Source organism: Carettochelys insculpta, chromosome 1 (genome assembly GCF_033958435.1).
Source record: "Carettochelys insculpta isolate YL-2023 chromosome 1, ASM3395843v1, whole genome shotgun sequence".
NCBI classification, from domain to species: Eukaryota; Metazoa; Chordata; order Testudines; family Carettochelyidae; genus Carettochelys; species Carettochelys insculpta.
Window position 1 is genome coordinate 370,920,270 of NC_134137.1, and position 24,192 is coordinate 370,944,461.

The 24,192-nt window shown below is 47.4% G+C and overlaps 1 protein-coding gene across 1 annotated transcript in view; it reads right to left on the minus strand.

Annotated features, from left to right (window-relative positions):
• The window catches only part of LOC142019951 (store-operated calcium entry regulator STIMATE-like), a 68,372-nt gene that overhangs the window by 16,344 nt on the left and 27,836 nt on the right, over positions 1-24,192 (minus strand). The window contains exons 5-7 of the mRNA XM_075007420.1: positions 8,655-8,731; positions 7,546-7,629; positions 3,775-3,885 (exon numbers count right to left, since the gene is read on the minus strand). Coding sequence (XP_074863521.1) covers positions 3,775-3,885; positions 7,546-7,629; positions 8,655-8,731 — 272 coding nt within the window. The remainder of the gene's footprint in view (positions 1-3,774; positions 3,886-7,545; positions 7,630-8,654; positions 8,732-24,192) is intronic.

A 24,192-nucleotide genomic window follows, 5' to 3' on the forward strand; every position in this document is an offset into this window, starting at 1 on the left:
CAGATCTCAGCTGAAAAGACATCAGGCTTCAACTAGACACTGAAGTTTAAACCCAGCTTTAAACTGGTTTAAATGTCTGCTCCAACCTGAAAATCTGAGGAAGTGGGTCTGACCCATGACAGCTGATTACCTAACACACACATTGGTTTGTCTTTACAGTTCTTTAAACTGGTGCCACTTCTGTGTTTAGACATGGCTTCACGTCTGCAAAAACCGGACCAGTAGCACTGGTGTCCATTACTAGTTACGGGCATTGTCTGAGCCACCAACGACACTCCTGCTAAATGGAAGTGGAGGAGACAGCTCTCCCAAGATCATACCCTACCCAGAGAAACTGTGGGAGCAGGTTATGGACCTTCCGTCACTGAAGATTAAGAGCAGGATAGAAAAACATCTGTCAGGGATGATCTAGGTGGTGCTTGGTCCTTCCATGAGTGCAGGGGACAGGACTGGATTACCACTGAGGTTCCTCATGGGTTTCTAGTATTCTATGATTTTAAGTGTTAATTGGTTCTGGCTGGTAATGATTTAAAGCAGGGGTGGGCAATAATTTTTAAATGAGGACTCACTCCAAGAATTTGGAAAGGGGACAAGGGTTGCATTCTTCCATGACATCAATAGAGAAGCTGCAGGTCTGGGATGGAGGTCGGGTGCACAGGGAAGCTGAGGGCAAGGGTCTGGGGTGCCGGAGGTGGTGTGGGGTCTGGGAGGAATCACGGGGTTGCGACCTGGGGCAGGAGTGCAGGAGCGGGTTCAGGGATTTGGGTTGTGATGGGGTAGGAGATTGGGGTGCAAGGCCTAGTGGGGTTATGGTGTGGGGGGTGAAAAGGGTTTGTGTTACATGGGGTATAGGCGTAGGAAAAGGGTGAGGGTTGGGGGAGGGAGAGGCTGGAGGTGCCAGAGGCATGCTTTGGCCAGGAGACACTTAGTTGAACAGCTCCCAGCCAGTAACCTTGTTGGCCCCTCATCCAGGGTCCCTGCCCCTGCACTGGCTGCAGGGGCCGCGTGTGGCTGACTTGGAACACCATGACTCTGGAGGGAGAAGAGGTACTTCATGCGCTGCCTGTCCTGCAAAACAGGCAGCTCCCATGGGTTGGTTTCCAGCCATTGGGAGCTGCAAAAATTTAGCAGGGGGTGGGGCAGTGCACGAAGCCTCTCTCTCCCCTACTCCCCAGAATGGCAGCATTCAAAGAGCTGCTCTGACTGCAAGCCAGGGAGGCTTCTGCTCCCCAGAACAGGCTCCTGATTCTGGAAGTGCCCAAGGTGCAAGGTTCTGAATCACAACGTAACTCAGAACGTCTCATTCAGAGGACTAGGCTAGCTCTGCTGCACCCACATGTACATGACTCACTTCTTGGCTGGCCAGCTGCTAACATTTGTCTCTGCTTTGCCTGTCCCAGAAGGGGAAGGAATCAAGTAACACCATATTCCCCCTTAGACATGGGAGATGATCAGATGCACAGGCTCGGCAAGAGATCTGGCTTGAAGGTACAGAAATGGCATCAATCCCAGGGAAGAACATTCTTACTTGCCACCCACTAGTGTCTCTTTCAGGGCAGAAGCCACTGCTGGGGAGCACCTGCCACAATTTAGCAGGCCCCCTGCAAGATGCAGGACTCCATCTATATTACCTGGAAGATCGACTTGCTCAAGGTCTATTTTCTGGGGTTTGATTTCACACATCTGGTAGGGTCATGTGAATCAGCCCGTCCGGGATTGGCAGTCGACCGTCCGTACCCCTAACTAATGTGAGGAGTAAGGGACGTCAGTCACCTGTCGACCTTCCTCAGTGAGGACAGCCATGTAAGTTGATTTCAGATAAAAGTCAATTCTACCTACGCAATTGCCATAGCTAGAATGGTGCATCTGAAATCGACTTAGCTTTCCTAGTGTCGACCTGGCCTTAACAGAAGATGTACTCTGGTTAAAGCCATGGGGGAAGCAGACCTAACAGGTACAGGAAAGTTATTCTGTAGTGAGGATTTGAAATACGATATACTAATGCTGTCCTGCTTCCTCCCCGTCCACTCTCTCTCTAAGAGCATTTAAATCCACCAAGAAGCAGCTATTTCCAAAGCCAGCCTGTACCTGTCAAGCTCCTTTTCCCACTTTAGCAAGTCTTGCCCATGAACAGCAGGAAATCAGGAGTCACACTTGTAGCATTTTGACAGAAAGGGCTGGGGAGGGGACAGCAGAATAGACTTGGATCCAGCTAGGTACATCACCACCTTTGTCCATAACCTCAGACCAGGCATGACTGGAACATGTGTCTGTGAACTCTGTTGTGTTAGCACAAAATGAGAACAAAATCTGCCTATAACATAACTGTTTTTTCCTTTGGCCTTAACATGTGAGCAATTACTAATCCAAATACATAGCCAGGGTGACTCACACAAGAGTAAACCAGCAGCTTGCTTGCTGACAAACAAAGACACCTGGCACACTCCGCTTCCCCCACCCCCACAGCACGTTTTCCTCCAAAATGCAAAGACAGACTAGGCATTAGAAAGAAAAGAATTCCGCTTAACTACAACTTTAAACACGTTCAGCAGACGCAAGGGCCCCAAAGGAGTTGGAAGTGACACCTGCTGGAGTTCATGGAGAATCCACAGGAGTTCATGCAACATTCACTTTATTGGCAAATTAAGAAAAAGATCTTTCATGCTGTTAATGCAACCCAGAATCTGAAACCCACACTATAATGCAGCTTGGTGCCTGTGAAGAACACCGGTAGCACCACAGGACACTCGCTAATGAGATACTGGATATTTATTGCTTTCAATACTCTAGCATGTTAGAGGGCCCAACTGCAACGAAGGCCCTGCTGTGCTAGATGCTGTACAGCCATCTAGGACTCCCTCTCTAAGGCCAGGTCGACACTAGACCTTAATGTTGATTGTAGATACGCAATTCCAGCTATGGCAATTACATAGCTGGAATCCACTTATTTGTGATCAACGTACCTGGCTGTCCTCACTGAGGTAGGTCAAAAGAAGAGAGTTTCTCCTATTGACCTCCCTTTCTCCTTGTGAGATGGAGGAATACAGGGGTTGACTGGCAACCTCAAGAGTCCATTTTGCACATCCTCACCAGGTGCACGAGATCAAATTGACCATGACCAGTTGATCTTCTGAGTAGTGAAGATATACGTTAAGCAGAGAAGACACAGCGGGAGAGGTGCTGGAGAAGCAAAGTAACTTTCCCAGTTGCAGCTGGGCAGGAGCAGAGCTGGGACTAGAACTCAGGGTTGTTTTGCTAACTGCACTTGCATCCCTAGAACATGGAGGCTGCGTGGACTAAACCGTAGCAGCACTTTGGATGGATGCAGAGGGAGACTGGCGTTTTGTCGACAAAACTCAGGGGAGCGCCCAGATTCCCAAGGTGTTCTGTCGACAGCAAGCTGGCAGAAGGCGGCACTTCTGTCAACAGCGGGAGGCAGAACGCCTTTGTCGACAGAAAGCCAGTCTGGACGTTCCATGGGCCCTTCTGTCGATAGACAGGGCTTCTGGGACACCGGGCAGCCCCGTATGCTCTGCTTCCCATTGACCATTTTGCCAAAGAGCAGCTGGGCACTCCAGCTGTGCTCTGTTGACACAGCAGATCGCTCTGTTGATTGACTTTGCAGTCTGGCCACAAAACACCAGTTTTGTCGACAAAACTCTAGTGTAGACAGTCTCAATCCCTTATGTTGCTGCTACCTACAGCAGCCACACTTCGTGGTGTTGATTTGGCTTTGGGTTAGCTGTCTGCCCACAGCATGGTCTCTGGGCTCACCTGGGATTCTTCATTCCGCACGGGGTTTTCTATGGACCTGCTGCTTTCAAGGTTGTCCTTCTGCTTATGTTTCCTCATGATCAGACTGTCCACGACCCAGAACATAACAGCCTTGGAAGGGAAAAGGAAAAAGATATTTCAACAGCTCAGACTTCAGATGGCCAATCTTCAGGGCAGCCTAAGCTGCAAGGTAGTAGCAGTATTAGCTGGTTGCTATAGCTTTCAAACTTTACAGTGGCCACCAGCAGCTCACATCCCATCTTTCTCTACTGAGCAATTAGCACCACTGATATGATTGGAGTAGAGCTCTCCCTGCAGTCCATAGGATTAGGTCCCCTGTCCGCAGGAGTTTGACCAAATAGGTTTTGGGAGTTACTGGCTTGCCTCTGTGCTGAAGCCTGGCTGGTCAGAGCAGGCATTTGCTGGATGACCCACTGGAAAAGAAATTAAACAGTAGGTCAAGGCTGTCCTGGAGTAGAGGGACTTCCCATCATGCTCTCTAGCTGTTAGGAGCTGAAGCATGATGCACTCAAAGCCAAAGTTTCAGCTGTTCCATTTGCCAAAACAGTCCTCAGTGCTTACATTGGCATCCCACATGCTGGAAAGTCTGCTCTTGGGCCTAACAGAAATGGCAGCAAGCATGTGTTATAGCTAGCTGGGGCCTGAGGCAAATCCCTCAGGAGTCTCTCATGGGCCCTCCCCTCCTTAGGTGGCAGCAAGTTTCTGAGTTAAGATGAACAGGGCTGCTCGACCCGCCATGGAGGTACTGCCTTGTGTGTTGGCCGACTCAAGGGCGCACAGGCACTGTGTTTTCAAGCTTTCCCCAGCACCTCACAGACCAAAACACAGCTTTTCTTCTAAGAAAGGAAAGCCAAGTTTCTGAGCTCACTAGGCGGCTGCAGGAGCTGGCATGTTGCATGGCTCAGAGCCGCCAGGACGTGCTTGGCTCCCTAAGTTACTTCACTACGTCAACATGAACGCCCAGGTGCATTTTGGCCTCAGTGACTGTGGTGACAGATACTTAGGTGATCAAAAAACTTCTATTTTCTGTAAGTGGAAACAAGTGCTCTTCACAAAGACACCAGCTTAGTAGCTCTGGGCACAACATGGCTTTTCTCTACCTACTTAGAAGCTGCAGGAAAACAACTTTTCCTCCTTACCATGAAATGTTACCAAAATGTTTCTCTCCTTTATTCTGAGGGGAGAGAAACATTTGCTGCCTCAAGCTGTACCAGTGCATTTTGCAATTCTGCTCAGAGACAAGATGCAATCTCCTGCCTCACTGAATATAGCCGCCTCTTGTACCAGTCTCGTTCCACTGCTCTCCACTTGGAATTTCTTCTCTGCCTTCCAAACAGCTGGTCTTTGCCAGGAAGAGGTCTGTACAGCTCCTCTGTTGCCAGGCTCTGTATGAGGCAGCAGCATGGTGTAGCAGCTAGACTGCTGACCAGAGTTCAAAACAGTCTGGGTTCTAATCCCTGTTCTACCACTGCAAAGTGACCTTGGGTAAGTCCCAATGCTGTTTTCCCCATTTCTAAAGCAGCAGTAATTACATTCCCTTTGAAACATGCTTCGGCAGTAGATCTCATCCGCACTATGAACTGACTGGCTGAACTTCTCCCAAGCCATCCTGTTAACTACTTCTATTTTAGGGTCATTTTCCATTACGTCCCTTATGTTTGGGATTCTTCATTTTTGTGCGTGCTGGCAATCAAGAAAAAGCACCAACATGCCGGCACAGAGAAGTAGGCGAGGAGCACCCCCTTTTAACTACAAGATCTGAGCAAAACTGACAATATCACTAGTCAGAGAATTCCCTTCCAACAAATTCAGTTGTTGCTGGAATTTTTCAAATCCCCTAGGAACTTCAGAGACAAAAAGGACTAGGACGGAAAAAGTAGCATCACTGGACAGGGCAGATGCACGGTCTACCTAGAACATCCTGAATTGTGGTGGGTGGAAAAACATTCTCAGATAAGCAGGACGCCATCTGCCAAGGTATATTATGTCAGACTGCAGCAGGACATTCCACTGCACAATTCAAAATATTCCTGGTCCCTTCAAAAAGGGCCTACTTCACGGTTCAAAGCCTCTGAAGGCAGATACGGAAAGGATTTCCAGAGGGACAGTTTAGACAACAGAATACTTGGCTGGACTTCAAGCAAGTCTATTTTAAAAGAACCTTCTGTAGTACAAGAGCATCAGAACAAAAAGTTATCCTATATTTATTTGTAAGTATCTGAATTACCCACTTCCTCCCTAAGGAGTTTTACATGAGACTGAGTGGATGTTTCCACCAAAAACTCAATGGACTGTTTTGTTGAATATTCCCTATTTTGAAGTCGGAGTGAGGCAGCAAGCCATAGGAAATCTATTTGGACAAAGAGGTATGCAGACAGCGGGACTGATTCTGATAGCACCAGCCTCTCCAAATGGGCTGGATTCTTGTCTGGTGTGGTAATGTTTACACCTATGAAGCAGGTCTTTGCCCACAAAAGCTTATGCTCCAAAATATCTATTAGTCTATAAGGTGCCACAAGACTTCTTGTTGTTCTCGAAGCTACAGACTAACACGGCTACCTCTCTGATAAATGTCCTCACCTGTGTGACTCCAGCCCATTGATCACACAGTAAAGGACTTTCACCTTCCAGGACTGGGACTATTTTGCAAATCCATTCATGTTAAATACCATTTGTAACTGTAAGATCATAAGGAGGACCATGTTGGGTAAGATCCAAAGGTCCATCTAGCCCAGTACTCTGATTTCCGATATTGGCCAATGCCAGGTGTCCCACAGAGAATGAAAAGGATATGGAATCATCTAGTGATCCATCCCTTGGTGCCCATTTCCAACTTCTAGCAAACAGAGGCCAGGGACACCATCTCTGCCTATCCTGGCTAACAGCCAACCATTCACAAGCCTAGCACTGAACTGTTCTCTGCCTTTTTAGCTCAAATTCCATTTACAAGCCAGTGAGGCTAACCCTGAAAGAGGTGAATGGAAGGACTTTGGACAGATAAGGTTGGAGTTCAGTGCTTTCCATCATGAAATGCAACTAAGACACACGTTTTGGATGCCTGGGACGTCATGAGTAACGGCAAGTCCAGATCCTTCCCTGTGCCTGGGCAGGTCCAACAGAGGCAGAGGTGATTTTCAAGTGCAGCAGGACAATCTGTCCTACACGACCAAACTTTTGTCTGTCTTAATGGATCACAGCAATAGTCTGGAGGACAAATTTTGCCCTTTGAGTCATACACAGAACTCGAGTCACCTTCCTGTCCCCACTTTCAGCCTACCTCTTGTCCCCAAGCCCCCCCGCCCCCGGTCATTTTCACATTACAATGCCAGTCAACTCTTCCAGGCAGGGAATCTGCATTTCAGAAAGCACCAGGCATATGGCACTCAGCACGTTTTTAAAAGCAGTCACCACCCTTTTTGGTGGAAGCCATAACACCACAACCTTGGGCATTTTATGTGCTATATGCACAGAAGGAATTACATTATCAGCTGTGGTCGAGATCCCATAGTTCTGTGGTGTCTGAGAGGCTTCGCAACACCACTCCCCAATTCAAATTCGTCCAAGGTGCAGCATGGACAGAATGTGCTAGCTCGGATGAGCAGTAGGTGGCTTGGGGGCTGAATGATCAGACTGGGCAGTCAGGTGGGTGAGGCCATGGCTTGAAAATCCAGAGACCGGCCGCCTGTAGGGCACATCCCTTGGGATACTCGGCCAACACCTGTTTTCAGAGGAGCCTTTGGCTTCACTTACATTGACCACAAAAGGCACAACGAGCATGACCAGGACGAGCTCCAGCTGAGGATCTGGGATATAGTCCAGTAACATCTCCTGGAGCTGCAAGGGAAACAAATTCAAAATGTTGCTCGAAACATATTTTGGTTGCATGCTCTTAACTATGCATTGCAGTGAGCTTCCCACACTGACCGCTCCAAGGTTGAAGCGGCTGCGGTCTTTTTAGCCCACTGTGTAAACTAGAGAAATACGAGCTATTCCACCACACCCCAGATGCTTCTGACAGTTTGAGGGCCAGGCAGATGTTTATTCCTTTATTAAAAGGCCATGTTCCAGGCTTCAACAATGCATTAAAATAACTGGCCTGTTTTCCTTGGATTCTCTCACTGTGGCTACAAGGCAAGCTTAGGGGACAACGGGTTTGCATGAAGTCGACTGACAACACCCAGAAGTGCAGTGCCTACCTCCACATTTCACATACCAAGAGTGGAGAACTAAGTAGCATTTCCAGTTCAGGAGTACTCAACTACATGGAACCTGCAGCCTAAACCCAACGGGAATGAACCACTAATATGTCCCAACTTAATGTTTTCCACTTGTTCCACGTTCCCGGCCACTCAAAGCTGTTATCTACCAAAGATCTTCGTACCATGGTAGCAGCTAGCGATCAGAACACTAACTGGTTAAGTCCCATATAAAAAAAATAATGAGACAGCTTCTGTCCTGAGGCAGTTAAAGTCTAATACAGAGAAGGGACAAAGGAAGTATCACCACCCTTTCACTGATGGGTTATGGAAAGAGACTCAGTGACTTGCCCACAGTTAGAGTATGCCTTTGGCAGGGATGAACTTAACTCAGGTCTCTGGAGTCCTAGTCTACAAGTGTATATATTCAAAGACAGAGCAACTTATTCAAATAATCTCCCTGTTGGTCAGCTTGCAGCACATGCTCCTGCCACCAGCCAACTGGCAGTTCCCCAAATTCAATAAGCAAATAGTCCATTAGCAAGTGCTCCTTGTGAGTTACGGCCCAATAAAGCTTTATCACACAATGCAGCGCAAACCCCAAAAGAAAATATAACCAGTAACTACCTTTGTCCAGCCAGGGATGAACAGGGCAAGGCTTACCACAGTCTTCTCAAAGGCCATTATCAGCAGATAGAGGATGCACTGGCCAATCCAAGCAGCAACTTGTGGAGGGTCACCTGCAAAAGTTAAAACCTAGAATATAGAACAGGAGTAGACAATCACACAGACAGTGATCAGTGTATATGAATGTAAGACACAGACTAATAACAGGAAAACTACTACAGGAGGTGGCGCACGGGAAACAGCGAGTGTGTGTGTTCACGCACCCAGTGCCCCAATACAAAATTGTGTCTATGTACCTCTGATCCAGCCTAGAAAGGATGCTCACCTCTGAAGATGTTGCAGTGATCCAGGAAAGGACTAAAGGAGAGATCATTCTATTGGCAGCTAACAGATCTTCCTTCATTTCAAGCTGTAGGAGCTTATGGCTTTAGAGCAGAATGTCTGCACTTTCTTCAGACAGGAAATTGGAGAAGAAAAAAAAACAAACAAACCATAATGCCTGTCTCTTTTCAGAGTACTTTAAATTTAAAAGGCTGGGCAAGTCACCCTTGGTTCAAACAATTCCTTCCAATACGCATGGCTCTGTGCAGCAAATTTCATCCACCTTGTCCCATCTAGCTTAACCAGGGCCTCTCACCCCTTTGGTCTAAGAAAATCTATATAACTATGCCGCCTGCCAGTTTGCCACCTCTTTGTATCCTTCTCCAGGCTCTTTGGGAATAAATTATTCATGGGACCAAGAACAGAGTAAAAGATAAATTCTGTGGGTTGTGTTTTTTTTGGAAGTTGGACTAGAGTCAGTGGTCCTTTCTAGCCTTAAAATATTTTAAGCATTGGCTCTAGTGACTGGTCTTTAATACAATGCATGTCCAAGTTAGTAGCAGATCATTTATTCCTATTCTATGCTGGGATAACACTATACATCTCTGAAATGCAGCTCTAATGCAGCTCTTTCTAGTCTAAGTATTTGACAACTTGACAATGCAGTGCACCGGGCAGGAAGCTCAGAGCACAGCTTCCACATGTAAATACAAGGGAAGTTCTAGGATGCTCCTGGGATTTGGCCCACATTAATCTGAAAATGCCAGTAGGTATATGACAACCTAAATGGTCACAGCCTCAATTGCCCGTATCACCCAAAAGGCATTGTTTTCATAATTAGCATGGTGTCCAAGATAGACTTCATCTTACATGGTGTGGATGGAGCAGCTATCCGTTAGCTGCTGCTGAGAGTGGATGGCTGGGAGCGTAAGACTTATGGTCTCAGACACAGACAAGCCCCTCCCCTGCCCCCATCATCCCAGGTTTTCAAGTAATCCAATCTGAAAATCAATGCTAGTTAAATATGGATGATAGGTCCTTAAAGTGAAAATTAAAAGCATATTAATTATTGTTAGCAACTATAATGGAACCGTATCCATTACATGCACACCTGATGTTACTGTACGAGCATCCTGCCCTCTGTTCGTTGCCTTCCTAAGCTCATTGCAATCTTTTGGGTCTACAAAATTGGGCTTGGCAAGATCTGTCTCTCTCAAGACTTGTGCCACATTTTCACCTACACTCAAACGCTGAGAGCCTCTGGTGGCATCTCTGTTTGCAGGGCAGACCAGAGCCCAACACTGCAACTGAGCAGGAGAGTTGGGAGCACACCACCGTTGAGGCTGGAAGACAACTTGAAGCTGGAGCAGTTATTTGAGCCAGATGCATCAAGAGCTTCATCCCTTGAGATTTAAGTCCCAGCTTGACAAAACCCTGGCTGGAATGATTTAGTTGGGATTGGTCCTGCTTTGAGCAGGGGGTTGGACCAGATGACCTCTTGAGGTCCCCTCCGGCCCTAAGGAAACCCACACTCACGTCAGCCCCAACCCACTGGAGAGGTTTTCACATTCTGCATAGCTCTTACAGCAGAGAACTCTGCTCGAGTGTACTTCAGCTCCCTGAGGAGCAAGGGAAGCCAGAGAGATCTCTTCCACTGACGGACTGGTCACCAAACCCAGTCCACCAGTGACAACACATACAACCTATCCATAAGTGGACAAGGCCCAGCATTTATTCCTATTGCGGGGGAGGATTCTACAAACATGAGGCAAGTCAAACAGCGCTGAGAGATGCTGCTCGGGCTGTAGATAAACTAAAAGGCCTTTGTTGATCAGACGCCTCACAGGAGCAACGAGAGAGAGAAGCCCGGAAATGTCTGATCAATGTTTCTGATGCCTCCAAAGCTACAGAGGCACTTTTCAGATCATCAAAGGCTGCCGAGCCTTCTACTCACTTTGGGGTGAGCAAGGCAGAACTACCACACCCTGAGCTAAATGCCACCGGCAACACACCAAGGTGTGTGACAGACTGAGGCACACAAGCACACCTATGGGTTCTGTGTTTCTGCAGTGAGCTGTGATCAAGCCAGCCCAGGAATTCCAGTGGGCTAAGAACCTGGAATGGCAAAGGGATCATCTCATTAATTCCCTCTGCGACAACTTTTGGAAAGCAGGAGATGAGGAAAAGCCTAGAACAGATGGTAGCAGATGGGAATGGGGCAATGGAGGCTGCTGAAATGGGACATGACAGGTGGGTTTAGGCAACAGGGACCAGTAAAAGGAAAGAGCAAGGGGAGGAAGAGACCTGGGGGAGGTGCGAGAGGACCCCAGCCAGCAAGGACCTGAGCTTACAGTAGTGGAAGCCTCGAACAGCTCACGCATGAGCAAAAAGTGGGGAGAAGCTGCCTGGTGGTTGTTGGGGACCATGCAGAATCTGCTCCCCAGCTGGCTTTGAAGAGGAGGTTGCTGTGCTTCATGAGCGGCGCAGAGTCAATGGACTCACCAATTGTTGGCTTGGAGTGAGTTCGGTTTGTTTTTTGGCCATCTACCAACATCGGCCCCATTCCCAAGCAATTCTCTGTAGGTGAAGCCTTGGCAGATGCTGCTATTCTAGCCCAAAGCCCAATCAGAGGCAAAACAAATCCATTGCTCCCCTTCTGCCTTTGAACTTGATGTGCCCTGACCCCCAAAAGTGAGGCTGGATATTGAAACCCCAGCAGCCTTTGCAAGCCCCCAGCAGATTTCACTCCACAGCTGACAAGGCCCTGGGTTGCACCTTCAACCATTCAGCAATGCTCATCAGGAGATAAGATGCTTTGAACTGTAGCTGGTTATAACTTTTCAAGACCTGAGGGTGACTGACAGTGTGAGCAGTTACCAAGGCTTTGGGCCTCAGCTGAGTACTGACAATTCATTGCTGGAAAGCAGTCCAGCTCACTGGTGCATTAGTATGGTTAAGATGAGAACTGGACTTACAACATGTTGGGACTTCATGAAATGCCTGTAAGTTGCCACATGCATTAATCCTACTTATAACATCTGTATCCCACATGTGCTATAGCACTGTACCGTCTTTCTTCTGAATGATGTAACTTGCCCAAAAAAAAGTTACCCAGAGCAGTGTGCTAAGTCCCTGTGAGAAGCATTACCTTTTGCCCATCCCAAAGGGCCATGAAAACTAAATGGGTTATTGTGGGACATCACAAAAGAAAGACTATTCATTAGCCCTTCATACCCATGAAGGGGCTTATCCCATCAGCTTGAATTCTGACAAAAGGAAAGAAAAATTTCTGACAGGAAAACTTTTTGGCCTCTATATAATGGAAACCACTTCAAGCCAGGGGATCCTGCAGCCCCCTGCCTTCCCTCAAACTCCTACTTCCAGCACCTTGAGGACTTGAGCTAAGAAATGGAAGCAGAGATCCCCAGGGTCAACCTGGTGAGCCCTAACAGACACTCAGAGCCAACAGATTGCTGCAGCTCTGTCACCTTTTGGAACCAGAGACTAATTCATCTGTGACTGTGTATTTGCCTGTTTTAACTTGTTCATTTCTTTTTCCTAGTTAATACATTCTTACTTTACCACAGCATTGTCTTTGGTATAAAACATGAAGTACAAATTGACTGGTAAGTGACTGGTTTCTTGGGACTTGAACCACCCTGAATATTTCATAGAGTGCTAGAAGAATAGGATTGAAAGGGACCTCGAGAGGTCATCCAGTAAAGTCCCTGCACTCAAGACAGAACTACATTATAACTAGACCATTCCTGATAAGCGTCTGTCTGGCCTGTTCTTAAAAACCTCCAATACCTGAAATTCCACAACCTCCACAGGCAGTTTGTTCCGAAGCGCTTAACTACCCTGGACAGTTTGAAAGTGTTTCCTAATGTTCAACCTAAACCTTCCTTAGTTTACACTCACTGCTTCTTATCTTCCTCTCAGAAGCTAAGGTGAACACTTTTCCTCCCTCCTTGTAATAATCTTTAATGTACTCAAAATTTAATCACCCCTACCCCCCAGTTCTCTTCTCCAGACAAACAAATTGGTTTTGTTTCAAATTCTCCTCAAAGGTCATGTTTTCCAGCATGGTGGTTCCCAACCTTTTCATTAGTGTGGACCCTGAATCATTCCCCCCACCCCCAACCTGTTCATGGACCCCCCATCAAATCCAATTCTATTTTCTTTTTTTAATCATTTATTGTATTTTTCCCCCCCATGGACTCCCCACTTGAGAACCACTGTTCTAGACCTTTCAATCAGTTTGTGATCTTTGGTGACCAACTGACACTTAGCCCAGTTGTTTGGGCTTTCCAGTCTGACTCCATGGTAAGATTGTTAAATTTGTACCCAGACAGGCAAATCTAATTGGGAACATACCAGTCTGAGGTGTCTGCCCTGACCTTGGCCTTCACAGATGTGAAGTACTCTGGCTGGTGTAGTAAATTCGCTCGCTCTCTCCAATACCCACCAGGAGTCTGACAGGATCAGTACAAATACCTCAGATTTTACCATTGGGGATTTTTAAAAAAAAAAAAAAAAAACTTAGCACATGCTGGATAATTCCACAATGCATACTATTTCCTCTTTACTACCAACCACAGGCAAGGAAGGTGGGAGGAAGAGCCCCCAGAAAACCTTTGCCTCAAACTCTGGCCAAATACCAGCCTTTTTTGCCTTTGAAGTCCAGTCAGGATCTTCCTTTCTTGTATTCCACTTGAGAAACTCAGCTGGCTGTTCCTCAGTATTTTCTCATCTGCCCGGCCTATTTATGAAGTAGGCCTGCCCACTCTAAGAACATTTTTCTTATCTGAGGGCGTGTGATCAAACTACAAATTCAGCATTATGAATTGGTTACCTACGTCTTTCTAGTATCAGAGGGGTAGCCGTGTTAGTCTGGATCTGTAGAGCAACGAAGGGTCCTGTGGCACCTTATAGACTAACAGAAAAGTTTAGAGCATGAGCTTTCATGAGTTAACTCACTTCTTCAGATGCTGGGCATCTGAAGAAGTGAGTTAACTCATGAAAGCTCATGCTCTAAACTTTTCTGTTAGTCTATAAGGTGCCACAGGACCCTTCGTTGCTCTACATCTTTCTAGATACACTACATAAGCACCATGGAAAGGAAGGAAATTTAAACCCAAATATCTTCAGTAGCAGAGGCAAAAGTCCCACTGGCCAAGTTTCTATAGGTTTGTTTTTAGGTTTTGCTATTAGTCATCACTACTGTGGTTGCCTACCTCAAAGGCCTTAATCTTTCATCCTTTAACAGGCCTGCTGGCAGCATAGCATCTGTATTTTAGAGCTGAACTGAGGCCCTAAAGAGATTGGGCAACTTGTCCAAAGTCACTCAGGAAATCTGTGGCATGCAGCATAATGCTGGCAGGCCAGGTGACAACTCCTCCAGAGATCCAGGCCAACTCCCTAGGGTCTGAGTATAGAGTCACGTGATTGTTACATGGAAAAATGTGCATTTGGTGTTTGAACTTCATGAAAACTCATAAGAGGTTACATTGTTTTCACACATCTATATCCCATTCCATCCCAGTCAACATTCGCATTATGAATACCCACGTAACCAACTACCCAAAGGAAAAAGTAGCCTCAGGGAGCACAAGTGAAGAACTCTAACAGAACACTACTAAAGTGGTCATTGCGTGAGATGACTGGAAATCAAAGACTCAAAATATATTCCTCACTCTCCATCAAAGCAAAAGCACATGCGGGTAGCCACATTGTCAGCCTGTTTTCTGTGAGGAGAAACAGAAAGTATGGATTCATTGAAAGATCCTGTATTGTTGGACTGTTTTGACTCTGAGGCTACGTTTAGATTAGAGTGATCAGATTGGATCCCTCTTGCGATCCGCTTGGCAGCCTGGCCACGACTCATGAACAGAAGTTTTTTTGCTCTGTTGACAGAGTGGCCAGATTGTGCAGTCGCTCCCTCGACAAAAACCGTCAACCAGAAGCAGAGCAGACAGGGTTGTCCGGTGTCCTGAAAGACCTTTCTGTTGACAGAAGGCCCCCCTCCCCAAAATATCCAGACTAGCTTTTTGGTCAACAGATCTCTGTCGAGAGGTGTTCCTCCTCACAGAGGGAGTGTCCAGATACCAAAAAAAAGCGTGTCCTGTTGACAGAACACACTTGGGAATCCGGACACTCCCCATTTTGCTGACTAAAGCCTCTAGTCTAGACATAACCTTACAGGTAAGTGTACCAGATCCAAAGCTGAAATATCCAGAGACACCAAGTACCCTAGGGAAAAAAGAAAAATCAGGAAACAGGTATTATATCACTGCCTCCCTTTTGCACTACAAACTGACACATCTGTGCTTATATCTTCATTAACTACTAACTTTCCTTTTTCTAGCTAATAAATCTTTAACGTGGAATTGACCACCATTGTTTCTTTGGGTTAATACCTAGAATATCAATTGATTTGGAGTAACTGACAAGTCTTTTGGGATTAGACGTGATTTTGGGTGCAAGCACTCATTTTATCACAAAGTCTAGTTTGTCTGGTGGGAAGATAGAGGGGAGAGTTGAAGGCAGGGATGGGAAATAAGCCAGAAGTGGTCCACCAGGGTGAGCCCCTTGACTGGCCACCAGTGCTTTATTCACCTGCGTATCTGCAGGAACAGCCATTTGTGGCTCCCATCAGCTGCAGATCACTGTTTCTGGCTGAAGTGGCAAAGCGTGACGCCACTTCCTGAGGCTGCCGTTGGCCAGGAACTAACCCTGGTGAACCGCATCTGGTCTATAGGCTGCTTATTCCCCACCCTAGGGGGTGGTCAGTGACTCCATGGTAGAGTAGAGTAATCTAGGAGTTCACCTTTGTCATCGCCTTGGTGTAACAGAACACACTGCCATACTGAGGATGCATGTACAGTACCTGGGAGAAGCCCCACTGCCTTGTGGGTTATCCTGGGAAGGAGCAAAGCTAAGGGAATAAACCCTGACAGAAAATCCAGAGGGGAGTCCTAAGGTGGTTCTGTGCCAACTTCTGGCATTGACCCGGCAACTCCTGCAGCTGAGCTGCTACCAGATGTAGAGGTTATCCTCTTTGAACTATATCAGTAAAGCCGAGAGGGGGACACTCGTGTCTGGGCAGCCCAGGGTCCCCAAAAAAAAAAAAAAAAAAAAAAAAAAAAAAAATTGCCCAGGCTTGCGCCTGAGAGGTACTCCACTGATCCATAGTCTACACCGACTGAAGGACGCCTATTACCACCACCACCACCACCACCTGGGAGAATGACACAGTCAGGGTTGATCTTCTAGAGTTCCACTTCACATGCCTAGTAGATACACAGGAAATTGAACTATCTTGGGTCCACAGTTGATCCCTGTACGCCTCAATCTCGCAAGGAGTAAGGAAAATAAATGGGAGAATTTCTCATGTTGACCTCCCTCTGTGAGGATGGCCACATAAGTCGACTGTAGATACGCCTACTCCAGCTACACCATTGCTGCAGCCGGAATTGAGTCTTTATGATGGACTTTAACATCTAGTGTAAACCTGCCCTGGCATGTCTGGCTTGAGCTAGGCACTCACAAGCAATGTCCAACAGCCTAACACCCAAGAACTGAACCCTGATCATGCATGCGGAAGTCCCAGTATAAACTATGCATTGGACAGTGCCCAAGTGAAATCAAGGCACTGTTCTATCTTCTCCAAATCACCTACGCTATGACCTGAACAGACATTAAATTCCAGGCCTGGTTCAAAAGACTTGAAAGAAAAATTCCTGGGTGGTAGCTAGCACATGTTAGAAGAAAGTTTCACCATCTTCTCTGTCGTAGCTATCCATATCTGGTCTCTCTCTCTCTCTCTCCACGGTACAGGAACGTCCTCCACTTCATGTCTCACGTGTTCCAGTTGTGCTGGGGTAGGAGCCTCCCACTAGCAGCACTGCTTCCTCTCACAGTAAGCCATTACCACACAGCAGCTATGTCTACACTAGCCCAAATCAAATTAAATGGCCATTTCAAAGATTACTAATGAGGTGCTAAAATGCATATTCAGAACCTCATTAGCATGATGCTGGCTGGGGCTCTTTGAAATTGCTGCTTTTTGCTGCCGCGCGGCTCATCCACACAGGGGTCCTTTTCAAAAGGACCCTGCCAACTTCGAAATCCCCTTATTCCCATCAGCAGATAGAAATAAAGGGGATTGCCAAGTTCCCGGGGTCCTTTCAAAAAGGATTCCTGTTTGGACGAGCCACGCAGAAGTGAGCCGTGGCAGGCTGCAGGCTAATGAGGAGCTGAATATGCATTTCAGCGCCTCATTAGTAATCTTCGAAATGGCCATTTCAAAGATTTGGGTGAGTGTAGACACAGCCAGCAGGACTTTTTTTTATCCACCTTGTTTCCTCTGCACTGAGCTATCATCAAACCCCATATATCAGCATCAGACAGCTTTATTCACTGCCTTTGTGAAGTCATACATGCACTGAACATATACAAATGATTTAGCTGCAAATCCAAGAGAGATACCTAGAAGCCACAAGGCAAATGAGCAATAGTTCTGCGGGAAGCAGCTCACTATTTAAAGGGGACATTGAACTGAATGCCACACTGAGGGACTGCCTTGGCTTATCAGGCCTGGGGCACAAGGTCTTATTTAAGCATAATAGACCAAGGCCAGCAACGCACAAGCCTCTCACACAATTCCTCAGTGCAACTCATATCCAGGGGTCACTGGTCAGAGCAGAATTTCATAGCCCTTTGCATTGGTTAAGAGTGGCAGCAAGGATGCTAGACACCTATGAGGATAGAATCAGAGGCCCAGCTTCAATGGGCTCTGGATCATGCCCAGAGCTTTGGCAGGGCCCTGGATCCATTGTTCCAGTCCAGATGCTTCTCTGAAGCCACTGGTAACTAAACCGAGTATAAGGCTGGTCTATCATAAAAACAGGAGGCATTCAAACTACTGAGCTGGAGTTAAATTGATTTCCAGTGCCCTGCCCCTCTTGGAGATGTATTTGTACCTCAACACAGCAGGTGCAGCTGTAACCACCCACAGTCTGCCTCAAAGCCGGGTCCTCTGGAGCTGCTACAGTTTGCGCTAAAAGCCAGTTGGCTCTCAGCTAAGGCCACAAAGCAGTCTCATTCTCTCTGTTAAATCTGTCTAGGTGTCACTACATGGGCCAGTGAAGCACACATTAGGTGTGTGGGTTACACATGCAACTCCAGAATTCTAGTTCTACACCTGGGCACAGGAGGTGTGAAACACTGCCATGAGGAGCAAGGGAGTGGAAAAAAAAAGGCAGGCCTTCAGTGATGTGGGACCATTAGCAGGTCCTTTCCCTACTCACTCCCCTTTCCCCACCCCACCCCCAGCACATACAGGAGTGGAAAGCTAGACTGCAAAGCCATTCCCTTCCCTGTGTCATCTGGGATGTTTTTGATAAGATGTAAGCACTCACAGGCAGCTACTTTGGCTGACCAGCATGTGGGAGCTCTTGTTATGGAAATATTGTGTAAATACCATGACAACAGGCCCAAAAGCTTCCCACACAGGTCCTCAGTTCAACTTAACAGCTGGCATGGAGCATGCTCTCTTACAACTCACTTTGACCAGCCAAGTTCAACAGGGTACTAAGCAGTGTTTAAAGGGTCCCAAACTAGCATTTCTTTAGATCTCCAGCCAACAAACTGATCAAACCATTGTGCTTGGAACATCCAGAGTCACTGGAACAAAAGGTTTATATCCCAGAAATACCCACACAAGCCCTCCTCGCTGGAGAGAGCACAGAGGGGCATTTACAAAAAGAAAAGGAGGATGTATGTAGGTGGATAAATAGGTGAACAAAAGATGTAAAAATTATTTTCAAGTGAAACTGACACACAAGCTACTAACTTGCCTTCAGTGATCACGCGGTATCTGTCGCTCCCTGTTAGCATATTGTCTAGTTGTTTTCCCTTGACATAAGCATGAAGAAAACTATTGTATTCACTCAAGGTATACCTTAGTGACCCAATGTCATTCAGGGTAACAGCCCATTAGATGTGGTTCAACAATTCTGTTAACTTGGATCTACTGTCACCACAAACCTATCCATGGACAAAGAACTGAACATCAGAATCGGGAAGGCAGCTACGATTTTTGGCAGACTTATGAAACAAGCATGGAACAATGCTAAACTCACAGTGAAAACAAAGATACTAATCAACCAGACACGTGTACCGAGTATCCTGCGATATGCTTCTGAGGCATGGACCACCTACTTGAACCAGGAGTAAAAACTGAACAGCTTCTATCTGCGCTGCCTCCGCAGAATCATAAATATCAACTGGCAATATGAAGTTTCAAATGCAGATGTCCTGTCAAGATCTGGCATACAGAGCCTCAGTGATCCTCAACAGCAGAAGGCTACGTTGGCTTGGTCACGTGAGAAGAATGGGTGACAAAAGTCTTCCCGAAGAAATCCTCTTTGGTGAGCGGTTATGTGGGTTGATAACAAGAGGAAGACCAAAGCTAAGACTCAAGGATAAATGCAAAAACGTCATGGAAAAAAAGTTCAACATCAATCCAAAATCCTGGGAATCTACATCATCAGATCGAAATACCTGGTGATGATTGCTATGACATGGCACATCATCCTTTGACAGCATGTGTGCAAGCCACGCAGAAGAACTTAATCTTAGGAAGGAAAAACTCTCAGACTCAAGAACTTGGAAATAGACTGACATGTGGTTATTGCAGTCGACTGTGCAAATCCAGTATTGGATGGACAAGCCAGGAGAGAAGCTGCAGACTCAAACACACACACTGCCCATAAGTCCTCACCGCCACTGCTAACCACCATCTCTTGAGACGAAAAGGGGCCATAGTCTAGTCAAGACTAGTGTTCTCTGTAAGCTGGGCATGTGTGGGGCCACACAGGAGAGATTCAAATGCTGACCACCTGTTAGCAGAGGGCTGACAGGTAGGTATTTGTTTCTATTGGTGATACATATGTACATGCATTTGTGCACATCAAATTTATTCTGCACATTCTTGTGGGAAAATTCTTCCATCCATGGAAAAGATTAGAGGGAATTTTAATGGAGATTATGCTCTTCTGGGTAGGAACCAGCATTTCACAGCAGTCTGAGGTGTCTGGCACAGCATGGCTTCCAACATTTGCACAAAGTGGCATAAGAGCATTTGAAGACTGCTGCTATCCACATGGAATGGTGGTGCCAAGGTTAGAGGCCTTAGCTGTATTTTTGGAGCAGTGCATCTGTGTGTTTCTGTCAGGGGGCTCGATGCTGTGCTTCCTCTGTTCGCAAAGCACAGCCTGCATCTCTTAATAGCTAATTGAAACAGGTACAACCCAGGTAAGCCAAGACAGAAGGTGGGAAGGGGACTGCCAAGTTGAGATCAACAATAGAAAGCTCATGAAAGGACAGGTTCTTTGGGAGAGGGGAAAAAGCACGAAGCTACTCTGGGCATAAGAAACTATATACAAAAAGGATCAGAGCAGGAAGGAGCAGCTGGGAACATGACAAGGTCAAAGCAAAGCAGGCAGCCAGCAGATAAAATTAATGGAAAGCCTTGAGGGGCAAGAAGGTATTGCAGGTTGAGAGGAGGAAAGGGATTTTAAAAAATAAAGAGAGTCAATAGGCCAGTAACAGAGAGGTAGCTGTGTTGGTCTGTATTCTAACAAAATGAAGAAGAAGCCCTGTTGCACATGAAAGACTAAAGAAACAAAATAGCTTCATTAAAGTGCTACAGGACTGCTTTGTTCAATAGGCCAGATCAAGGAAGGGGAAGATTGATTTAGCAGCTTTATTGCAGGTGGACTGTTATGGGACCAGCAGGCAAGAATAGCAGTCCGTGAAGTAACCATGCACTTTACAACAAAAGACAACTGTGTGAGCAAAACCCAACATTTACAACACTCACAAGTTAACTCGCACAGACATACAATAAAGACTCCGCTCCACCTGTGGAGGCGCACTTTCCACATTGCGATCCTCACTCCATACCAAGCCTCTTGGTCTCACGTGGAAGGAGACCCGCTCACTATCTTTTAAATACTATCCAGGGACCTGCAATTTGTAACTCTGCTGGACACTGAAACACATGGACTCAGATACCGGTTTTGTAACTCTGTACAACCACTTGTAATGCACCCTATTGCTTGCAAACTGCCCACTTCATTTTAAGTGCTCTCCCATAGTATATACACATTAACTCCTTATGCTTGACAATTTGTCTTTAGCTTCATCCAGATCTACACCAAAAAAAGTTTGGTTGACCCAACTACACCACTCAGGGTTGTGAAAAATCTACACACCCTTGAGCAACACAGTTAAACCAACTTAAGCCCAGGGGTAGACAGCACTAGGTTAATTAGACTTGCTCCCTCAACCTAGCCACACCCTCTCCCGGACATAGACTAACTATCCCATCCCATTGCTGCAGTGTCTACAATGAAGTGCCACCACAGCAGCTTTTCTACTAAAACCCAGTCTCAAAGACTGATTAGCTTCCCCAGACCCAAGGAAGGTTGAGGGTTTAGCTCTAGTTATGGAGAAGAAAGGATGTACTTCACAATATTTCAGGTTGAAACCACAAATCAGAATTGGGAAAGAAGGTTGGATGGGACCATGAGTATTGAGCCTGTGGGTTCACTGGAGCTGGAGACCCCATGGGAAAAGATAGCGAGTGCTCAGCACCCACCAGCCACAGCTGTTTACACCTCTCCCAAAGAGCTGAATAGCAATTATGGGTGGGGTCTGGTGGGGGAGAAGGAAGCAGCGAGCAGGCAAGGCCGCTGAGAGGAGATGGGGTGAGTAGAAAGAGGTGGAAGAGGGTAGAGCTGGGGTGGGGCACCCTGTGGAAACAAAAAGCACAGCAAAAAAAAACAAACCCAGCACCTATGGATGGGACTTCAGAAGTGTGATGGCCCCTCCTGCACTGCCCATCTTCCAAGGGGTCCCACCCCATAGCAGTTCTACCCCAGTAGTAGCCCTATGCGGCTTAGTCACCCCATCAGTCATGCTCAGCAACCAAGTCCTATAAGTTTAGGCCTAGCAGCCCTATCACTCTGGCCTCAGCCGCCTAGTCACTCCTCTTCATTGCCTTACTCCCTGTGCCACTTCCCCTTGTGGTCACTTGCACCTTCTTGGTCTCTACCTCAGGCTTGCAGTCTGGCAGGAGTCAAGCTAGAACCCACCCCAATCTCCCCTTATCCTGCCTGGCATTGTCCTATCTCAGAGGCAAGCTCTGTCTGGCAGCTGGTTCTGAAGCCTCCCTGGCCAGGGCCCAACTACCCAGCTCTGCTGGATCAGCTCCTTATAAGCAAGGCTGCTCCAGCAAGCTGTCCTGTGATTGGCTTTCCCCAGGAGCCCTTCAGTCATTGGCTGGTGAAGCTGCACATGCTCCCTGCAGCCTGCCTTAACCCTTTCCTCGCAGCAGTGGGGCAAGGGCCCCACTACAAGGGCACAAGCTGCAGGCATCGGAGACGGGCAGGATGGGGGTTGCCAGACATTCAAACCAAGACAGAGGCCTGTACGGTGTGACCTCTGTATGCAAGAGGAAGGCAGCTACAGCAATCTGTTCCACTTTACACAAAGCAAGAACAGCTCTTAGGGATCCAGAAGCTTCCTAACAAGGCCTCCAGGTAACTGAAGTCTGATTCCCAATTTATAGGGACACTGTTAGAAGCCTCCAGTCCTTTAACAGTTATGTTCCACCCACCCATTAAAAAAAAAAAAAAAGTGCAGCAAGGAGGAGACAGCTAAAAATGGAATGCATGCTAGCTATCCTTCCAGCTACCCCACCGGTGTCCTCTTTCTTCAGCCAAGAGAACTTTGCTCTAGCTGGGCTTAATTTTAAACAAGCGGCTTCCGCTCCCACCTCTGGCTGAACAGAAAAAACACAGGCAAGCATTCACGCCTATTGACAAAGCTTTCACTCGTCTGACACAGGAATAATGCAATTTCCCTGGAAAGCTTGAATCTCACCCCCCCCCCCCCCAACCGCTGGCTTGAACTACCAAACAAGTCCCACTTTTGCTAGGGGCAGGGGAGGGAGAGAATGGGTTTTTTCATTAATTTCCAACATTATAAAGTTTCTGCCCAATTTTGTTGTGCTGTGAGCTTGGAGCGAGTCGGACTCGGAAGGCTCTCAAAGTCTCTTGACCAGGGCTCGGCAACCTCCTCGAGGCAGAGTGCCGAAATATGACCTTTGGACTTCTGTGTATGGCCTGAGTGCCAGTGACACGTGAGACATCCCAACCCCCACCTGCCTGTGGGGGGGGGGGGGGGGGGAAGTGGGAGGGCCACAGGGCAGGCCCAGCCCCCACTAGAGTCCCTCTATGCATAGCACCACCCCCATCCCATCCCCTGCAAGGGCACTGGGGGGCTACACCAGAGCCAGAGGGGGACAGAGTGGGCCTGAAGCAGGTGGTGCAGGGCCAGAGCCCAGGTGAGGCTGCCGAGCCAACCTCTGCTAGGGCCCACCTTTGCCCAGCTCCCCTCTCCCTGGTGCAGCAACTTACTGGGCTGCAGGTCACTTTTCTGGGTTGGGCAGGGCACTGGCAGGGGACAGCTCACCCTTCCCAATCTCTGCTCCCCTGCTGCATGCCAGGGCTGAGCCCCCACCGTGTGCTGCTGATCCCTGCTCTAGAAAGTGCCTCCATATGGAAAACATTCATCAAAGAATCTCTCCCTCCTTCCATCCAGGCCATGGCTAAAGGATTTCCAACTTCCTCCAGTTAATGCATCTAAGATTCCATCCTCCCTTATCCCTACAGCACTTTGAGTTGCTCCACCAGCTCAAGCTCAGCTTCTTGTCTCTCTTCAAGGTCCTGCATAATTCTTCACGTCTTGTGCTCTGCTTCTCCAGGAGCTACCTCCACCCCTCCCCGGGCCCCTGCCTAGAGAAGTTCACAGCACCGCCACACCCTCTCCACTCCCATTCCTCTGGAAGGACAGCCTACCTCTCCGTGACACCTGGAGAGGGTAATGGGGGCAAGAACGTAACTTGGTCCCCATGTTGGCGTGGCAACTGCAAGGAGGCAGAAGAGTGGTTAGGAAGAGGTGCTGCAGCCATCTGGCTGGGAGAGGTGACCCAAGGTGAAAGGTTTTTCGCTGTAGGAAGGAGGATGGGTACTAGATGCACTAACTAGCTACAAGAGGAGCAATTGCAGGGTAATCTGGGGTAGTGTTTACGTATGGGACCTCAAAACAAAGATTCATGATGAAGGTTGCATTGAGATAAACCTACTGGGGCGGGAGGGGGAGGGTAGCAGAAGGGGATGGC